This window comes from Sinocyclocheilus rhinocerous, unplaced genomic scaffold (genome assembly GCF_001515625.1).
Source record: "Sinocyclocheilus rhinocerous isolate Xijiao unplaced genomic scaffold, SAMN03320098_v1.1 scaffold463, whole genome shotgun sequence".
NCBI classification, from domain to species: domain Eukaryota; kingdom Metazoa; phylum Chordata; class Actinopteri; order Cypriniformes; family Cyprinidae; genus Sinocyclocheilus; species Sinocyclocheilus rhinocerous.
In genome coordinates this window covers 757,058-766,196 of record NW_015627535.1, presented here as the reverse complement: position 1 = coordinate 766,196, position 9,139 = coordinate 757,058, and the positions used below count along the sequence as shown (strand labels likewise).

At 37.4% G+C, this 9,139-nt stretch overlaps 1 protein-coding gene across 1 annotated transcript in view; it reads left to right on the top strand.

The window, feature by feature from the left end:
* LOC107728757 (transmembrane protein 104-like) overlaps positions 1-9,139 on the top strand; it is a 35,186-nt gene that overhangs the window by 20,013 nt on the left and 6,034 nt on the right. The window contains exon 8 of the mRNA XM_016539042.1: positions 2,453-2,546. Coding sequence (XP_016394528.1) covers positions 2,453-2,546 — 94 coding nt within the window. The remainder of the gene's footprint in view (positions 1-2,452; positions 2,547-9,139) is intronic.

Sequence of the window (9,139 nt, the reverse complement as noted above, 5' to 3'; positions counted from 1 at the left end):
TGTGTGTGTATATATATATATATATATATATATATATGCAAATGTATTACGTAAATTACATTAATTACAAATAAATACTCACAGGGATGCACATATGTGGTGTGTGGGTGCGCATGTGCAACCAAACTAAAAAATGCAGTGGGTAAATAAGTTCAGACCTCTCAATTTGCGTACAGACATGGTTGACAGCTGTTAATGCACAATCACCGTTTTAGATTGACAAACTGTAATACTGTATAAGATTTCCATTCGAACTGAAAGCATAAATCTAGGCTATGCGCTGCCTGTTTCAGAGCAAGTTGAAATGGAAAAAAGCACCCATCTATCCCACTCTTCAGTATCTCTCCTCAATTATCATACGAGTTCAGACCTTTTCCTGGTAACTATTTAACTTCTGCCATATTGTTTCATGTCCCATTACAACCCTTTATGGGAACAGCAAATTAATTTAGAGACTTCTGCTCTTTTGTCTTGTCCCTACAGGGTTTTAGCTTTTGTCAGCCTCTCTGTCAGCTCAGACATTCAGGCATCACGATGGACTGTTATCTCACTCTCATCCTATCTGACTATACAAAAACCAAGACACTCCTCACCTCTCAAGATAAAGTATGAATGGTGTCATGATGATTTACAATTCACTCCTTAATGAGAGACATCCATCAATAGTGTGGAGTAGGGCTGTGCAATATATCGAAATATCGCAAATGTACATATCGCAATATGCATATCGCTACAGCTTGCAATATTTGGGGCTATGAACAAAAGACAAAAAGAAAATCACTCACTGCTCTTACCTAAATAACTTTTGTAGCTTAAATAAGAATCCGTGCATATTGAATTCAAAGAGGAAATACTAAGCAGTGTTTTATTTTTCCTTTTTATTATTCAGTTCCTAAACTCATGTTAAAATGATTACACTAATGTTAAAATGACATTTTTATGTAATGCTCGAGTAAAACACATACCATTCACTTTCAGAAGTTGTTGTAGGGGTGCTTTCTTATTAGAATCAGAATCAGAATGAGCTTTATTCACCACTTAAGTGTGCGCAAACACAAGGAATTTGTTGGGGTTTTACAGGAGCTCTTGGTGCATACATACATACATACAAATAACCATATATAGCCTATATGACACAAGATCGTTATAGAAGTTCACAGAACTGACTCAGCAACAGCTGAGTAAAACTGTTTCATCTGAGCATTTTACTATTGCATCCACCTGAAAGTTCACATAACACAGTGTAATTAAGTAAACTCAACAAATTTGTAAAAATCTGTTATGTTTACTCGCTTTTCTTAAGTAGATTCAGTGATTACTTTTTACAGTGATACATACAAATAACCATATATATAGGACACAAGATAGTTATAGAAGTTCACAGAACTGACTCAGCAACAGCTGAGTAAAACTGTTTCATTTGAGCATGTGGCACTTTAAGCATCATCGTATCACATATCGAATATCGCATTATTTAATGAGTTATCGCATATCGCATTTTTCTTCAATATCGCACAGCCCTAGTGTGGAGTGTGTTAAGTAGAACAGACTGCGGTGTGTTGAGCTCTGTTTTTAGCCATTAATCTGCCTTTTCAAAAGGACATCAAAATTGAATCTGTTTACTTAAATTCACATTCCTGGTCTAATTGCAAATGAAAAGGGAGAGATTTTTATTCAACTGTTTTGGAAAGCATATCTGTATGCTGGTGGCCTGAAAACCAAATCACCATATGCAAAATAGTGAGTCATAGCTTCTGTAATGTACCAGAAGAGGCCATCTGAATCAGATTAGAGATTACTTTTAAGAAAATATTACCATTGTAATATTTGTAACAATAGAATGCAGTTTCACAGGTGGAAGACATTAGCCTTGTTAGAACAATTAAATGTATTTAGGACAGGTGCCTCCATGCCAAACAGAATGGGCAAATCTTTAAAAACATAAAAGGTGTGATCTAATAGTGAGTAGTTGTGTGAGACATTCAGAGTAAATGCTTTGCTTTCATGGTCATGCACACCAGGACTGGGAGGTCCAGTACTCCTTTCAGCTGTCTGTGGAGATGCTAAATTCTGTAATATGCATATCAAAGAGTCTGGCATCAACACTTAACCCAGTGCAGTTCATTAGAAGTGAGTCATGAATCTATGTGCCTGCACACACAGGCACATAAATGTGTGTGCCATAAGAGTCATGAGCAGGCATACTCAGAATCTGCATCCGCAAAGCCATAGAATTGGAACACCCATCATTCATGAAGTTCTACACGTCAATGCCCCATGTATACACTTCAGTTATGGCTGAAATAGGCGCCAAGTTTGGTAGTTATTTAGGTCAAAATACCACAGAATGTTTACTGAGATCTATCTTGGTATCCTACTTGGAGCACACTGCTGTTACTCAAACTGTTTTATGCTTTCATTGACTTGTTTCTGTATTGTTACTTCATTTCAGGTTACCTTCACACTGTTGTTGGGGCCCTTCACCTTTTTCAATGCGCAGAAGACCAAATACCTCCAGATCCTTACCTCTCTAATGAGATGGATTGGTGAGTTATTTTCTATTTTATTATTATTATTTTTTTTTAATGTATTTGTTTTAGATTTTGACAGATCCCTGACTTAAACCCAATTGAGCATCTCTGGAGAGACCTAAAAATGGCTGTCCACCAACGTTTACCATCCAACCTGACAGAACTGGAGAGGATTTGCAAGGAGGAATGGCAGAGGATCCCCAATTCCAGGTGTGAAAAACTTGTTGCATTTTTCCCAAAAAGACTCATGGCTGTATTAGATCAAGAGGGTGCTTCTACTAAATACTGAGCATTTTTCAGTTTTTCTTTTTTAATAAATCTGCAAAGATGTCAACAATTCTGTGTTTTTCTGTCAATATGGGGTGATGTGTGTACATTAATGAGGAAAAAAAATTAACATAAATGATTTTAGCAAATGGCTGCAATATAACAAAGAGTGAAAAATTTAAGGGGGTCTGAATACTTTCCGTACCCACTGTATATATATATATATATATATATAGCCTAAAAAAATCTGCTGTAGTATTCAAGATTTACCTTAGGAACAAAATAAATTACATAACACTGTATTTTTTTCTGCAAGTAATTTGGTGAAAGCTTTAAAAATATTTGTACAGGATAAGTGCATTAAAATATTTTTTTTTTTTCATTTTCCCATTAACTTTTTTTTATTTACTTACTGTATGCCTCTTAAAGGTACGCCATCATGGTTAGTACATTGTTCGGCTCCTCTGCAGTGTAGCCAGGGTCTGTCAATCATAAATGCGTCCCGCTCCATGTCTCCGCCTTCTGTCTCCCTCATACTTCAGCCTGACAGGCTAGACAGGCCGTCTCAGGTGTGATTGGGCAGTCACTTACCAGACGACAGGCCCAAAATAAAACCGCCCTTCCTCAGCCACCGCTCAAATCACAGCCGCGCTGAATCGTGGTTTCTGCTCCCATGTGCACGCAGTGGTGAATGAACGTGTACGACGGACAAAGAACACGTATTCTTGCACGCACATTTGCAGTGCCTATAGACCTTTAAAGAAACAACCATACGCCCTTTTGCTCACCATTCTCTGCTCTTCGTCTCATTGATTCAAAATTAGATGTGAATGAGAGTCATTGGCCTGGTGGATACATTTCCTAACAGCTCCAGGGGCAATAAGAAGGCAAAAAATGGAGGCAGTTGTTCTAGCTGTGTAGATTTCGCTAATGCTAAATGTTTGAAAGTGGTGCTGTGCAACATTGTGCAGCAATTACTCAAAATTTATGTATCAAGAAATGTATAGACAGAGTACAGAAATCTGCTGATTAGCATATGCACCCATATTTCTTCCATCTGTGTTTTAATGTACTGCTGTTTAAGGGCACTATAATCTGAGGGGTGAAGTAACACATCCTGCTTGCTTCAGCAACATATACTGCTGAATGTAGGTAAAGTGCACAGCAGTGCTGTTATTTCTCAGACTGTTTATCCAGAATGTCCTCTTGCTTTATTAGCCATGTGAATCAATATGGGGTCATTTGCATTATGTATGTATTATGTATAATTCCATTTGAGCGTGAAAGACATCACTGGTCTAGCTGGCCACTGTTTGCTTTGTATTGCAGTTTTATTTCTTTTTGCGGAAATACATCACGGGTGCCCTGCAGCAAAGAGGCCATCTTTTTGTATGTGTGCTGCCCTTATCTTTCTCTGTTGCTGTTTTTCCTTCTTCTATTCTGAATCTCTAGAGAGCTAAAGTAATTATTTGATAATGCATTCTTTTCATTTTTAGTCTACAGTATTATTTAGAGCCGTTCAGATCTAGAACTAGAATATCTGCAAGTCCTTAAAGTATTCAAATGTGTTGAATTCACTTTTCAAACTTTAGGGATGTGTAAAAAAATCTTTTTTTTAAAAATCTGTGTAAAAATATGAAATATCTTGCATAGTATAAACTCATTTTGCAACTTTAATTGTCCTCAGAATTGTTGTATTTTATCACGTTTTATTTTAAAAAGTTTTTTCATCTGTTACACAGTACTAATCACCAATCCTTATAATCAAAATTGTTACTTTTAAAGCTTCACTATTAATGTTGTTATATTATTAATATTAATTAATATTCAAATATTAATATCAATATTCATGTTTTTTCATCTTTATTTTGCAAAATTGGTAAACAAACTTTTCTTACATTTTAAACATTTAAAATAATCAGTTGATTTTTACATAGTTATTCAGATATTCTGCAATGGTACTTGGTTTACAAATTGTTTTCCAGCTGTACTTATTAATCATTCTGCCAGGCAGGACCAAATTTGATTCACAGACAAAACAAACCAAAAAATAAAACAAATTCAAATCTTGTCTAAGTTTTAGATTGGATTGAATTTTTAGTGTGATCCAGCAAGAGTCAAGGGTTTTATTTCTTTTTGTATAGCTATCATTTAACATTTGGACATTTTAATACGCAGAGTGATCTATGAACAATCTCAGTTTTTAATTAGTATGAAAAAACAGCCTCATCTATGTTAATGGAACTTATAAATTAAAATGACTACTTTACCATAGACTTACCATAGATTGAGGCACTGGTATTTGTCCCTGAGGAGAAAAACAGGTAGCCAAATCTAATATAAAGCATGTGATTAGTCTGTGATATATTTCCGCAGAGACTTTATTATGACCAACATTTGCATTGAATATAAAGTGGACAGATATTTTTTGCATGATGATGCTAAACTATATATTTGACTTGGCACTGGCAACTAATTTCCTACATATCAGTGCTAGTTTCATGACTCTCGTATCAATCCACGGCTTCTTTTTAGCCCACATAATCTTTTTGTATAGCTATCATTTAACATTTGGACATTTTAATACGCAGAGTGATCTATGAACAATCTCAGTTTTTAATTAGTATGAAAAAACAGCCTCATCTATGTTAATGGAACTTATAAATTAAAATGACTACTTTACCATAGACTTACCATAGATTGAGGCACTGGTATTTGTCCCTGAGGAGAAAAACAGGTAGCCAAATCTAATATAAAGCATGTGATTAGTCTGTGATATATTTCCGCAGAGACTTTATTATGACCAACATTTGCATTGAATATAAAGTGGACAGATATTTTTTGCATGATGATGCTAAACTGTATATTTGACTTGGCACTGGCAACTAATTTCCTACATATCAGTGCTAGTTTCATGACTCTCGGATCACTCCACGGCTTCTTTTTAGCCCACATAATACAATAATTTGATCTCAAATCAATATTTCATGTCCATTTAATTTTTTTGGTAAGTGGTGTAGTAATAACAAGGAGAATATACTCAAGCAGTCATCCCAAAATAAACCCCTTCCGAGTGATACAAGACACTTTCAGACCCTTGCCATCCTTTTAGGGTTTATTTTGACAGGCTGACTCAACTTTCATCCATTATGTAGTGTGTTTACAAATCAAGTAACCATACAGTGCTGTTATTTCATACCAAAACCCAAGCGGTCAAAGTTCCCTCAACATACTTCCACAGTTTTCCTCTTTATTGATTAATAATGGCTTATCTATACATTAGTCCAGCCGTTCTTCTGTTTTTGAATTTGAACCAGACATGAACTTCTCATGCTGGTCTCCCAATAGGTTGACCAGTCACCTGTCATCTCTTTTCCTCTCTCTATTCGCCCTTTCCAGTCTTGGTGCTAGTTTCATGACTCTCGTATCAATCCACGGCTTCTTTTTAGCCCACATAATACAATAATTTGATCTCAAATCAATATTTCATGTCCATTTAATTTTTTTGGTAAGTGGTGTAGTAATAACAAGGAGAATATACTCAAGCAGTCATCCCAAAATAAACCCCTTCCGAGTGATACAAGACACTTTCAGACCCTTGCCATCCCTTTAGGGTTTATTTTGACAGGCTGACTCAACTTTCATCCATTATGTAGTGTGTTTACAAATCAAGTAACCATACAGTGCTGTTATTTCACACCAAAGCCCAAGCGGTCAAAGTTCCCTCAACATACTTCCACAGTTTTCCTCTTTATTGATTAATAATGGCTTATCCATACATCCAGCCGTTCTTCTGTTTTTGAATTTGAACCAGACATGAACTTCTCATGCTGGTTTCCCAATAGGTTGACCAGTCACCTGTCATCTCTTTTCCTCTTTCTATTCGCCCTTTCCAGTCTTGTGCTTTTTCCCATGATCCTCTCTGCTCTCAGTCATTACTCACAGCAGACAGCAGGACAAGCAGGCACGTCCCTTGCGTGCCTCCATTCACCCATAATGCACAGAAGGAGAGACCGTGCCTGCTCCTGTGTCAAACGAGATGTGGTAAGTAGGGTTCAGTTCAGTTGGCGTCAGGGGAGCCACTTTGTGCTTTAGCCTCGATGCCATCTACTGCCAGCACCGTCACTCTGTTCAGCCTTACGTATCCAGAAAGCAGAGCTCAATTATTAGCTCAGCGACCATGGCAGCCTCATACTTGAGTTAATACTGCTTGTTGTGGGTTGTTTCTCATCTGTGCGCAGATATAAAACCTCAGCAGTCTCAGAAGCCATAGACTCTCAGTCGCCACTTGTATGAAATTCATGAAGCGGCTTGTTTACCAGGAACACAGATATGGCGTCTTGTATGCAAAGCTGTGCGTCTTCACATGCATTATTTAAAGGCAGTTTTATTGCGGGAGTAATTTAAATGGGAAGGATCACCTCCTCTCAGCACTGAAGTAGAGAACATTTATCAGCTTTTGACGTGGAAAGCGAAATGAGTCAGTGAGGTTGCCGCTTTAATTCATATTTAGTGTGAACGTTGAGGAACAGACAAAGAGCGTGTGATTACTCCCTGGAGATTAATGACTCCATGTTGCATTGCTGTGGTGGGCTACCGAACGCTCCTCAGAGACTGTATTACTGTTAATGGTGCTAGAACAAGGTGCTCAGGACTCAAAAAATCTGTTGTTCAGGTTGAAGACATCATTTGCATTATTTTATATGTTCCTACAGCTCAAACAGTAGAATGCTAACAAGGTCATGGGTCTGTAAATGTAAATGTAAGGAAATGTGGATGTATAAAGGTGATTCACAATCGATGCAAGGTGCAAAGAATTAAGTGTAGATGTGCAGCCTTCATGAGTAAACGTGAGCACACATAAATATGCAGAGGCATATTGATTGAATTGATTGAATTAGTTGCAGCTCTACTTCAAACAGACAATTCAAACAGTGAACAGCAGCACCACTATAAGGATATAGCTCCAGTACTATTTAAATGTAAAGGGTTTTCCCCATATTAATAGGCATCCGTTGAGAACCAGACTTTATAGTGCTTTTATAGGTCAGATATACTGTAAAAGGTGTTGGATCTGGAACAGCATCAGTGTGAGATATTGTGCAGCAGTGTAGTCTCAAGGTGTTCTGAAATATAGCGGTGCCTTAATGAATACCCCAGGCAATGGTTCAGCTCATAGAGCCTGAAAATTGCTCTCAAGGAAAATGTGTTGGTGCCTCTCATTTAGCAGGGCCTGCAATATGGACAAGCTACAAACTACCAAACCCTGCTTTCCTTAACAGACCATGAAACCAGTCACTCATTTGCTTGAAAATTTCAGAGGATCATCAGTTGGTCTGAAATGGCTTGGGCTGTCCATAGTGTGGATGCTCTCTGCTCGTTTTTTTTAATTGATTTTTTTTATAAACTGTTGTAAAATAGATGTCTTAAATTTTGCACTCTCTTAAACCAACGCTATGTATTGATGTCCACATTTGCTTCCTTAATGAGGTTCTGTTAAAACTTTCATTACTTTAACTATTAGGTGCAAAACAAAGTTTAATTAGGGAGATGTACCCTGTATATTCACCCTCTGTCGCATGAGCATTTTCATTCAATAATTAACAGAACTATATCACAAAGACAGTCCAAAAATCAATTCATGGTCATTCCAAATAACTTTTTGTCCGTACATAATAGACTGTTAGAAGGGGCTCTGTGGTGTTGCATACTGTAGGTGTTAAAGATCTGGGCTTGACACTGAAAGGTTGTTGCTTTAAAGGGGTCATATGATGCGATTTCATGTTTTCCTTTCTCTTTGGAGTGTTACAAGCTGTTCATGAATAGATAAGATCCCTAAAGTTGCAAAGATAAAGTTTCAAACCCAAAGTGATATTCTTTATAAAAGTTATGACTGGTCCACGCCCTCCTTAAATGCCTTGTTTAAACACGCCCCCACATGTCTACGTCACTGTGTGGGAAGATTTGCATAACGCCGCCCAAATGTTCACGCAAAGAAAGAAGGCGTAACTTTATTGTTGCTGCCACCGCCGCCACCATGTTGTGAAGACGCTGTGTGTTTCGTTGCGAAAGCAAAAATACTTTGTTTGGCCTTCCAAAAGAGGACACAACTAGAAATCAGTGGTTAAGTTGTATTTACAACACTGTTCCAGAATAGTTCAACCCAAATATTCAGATGTGTGCAGTGCATTTTATGGAGGACTGTTTCCTGATCCTGGGAGAGTAGAACACCTGGGCACCCCTACAATGCCGGTGTTCTGACAAATAATGCTGACTCGTAGTCTGTAAGTACGTTTTCATAGTTAAAGGATTTGCCACTGATGATTCAAACGCGAGTTTTG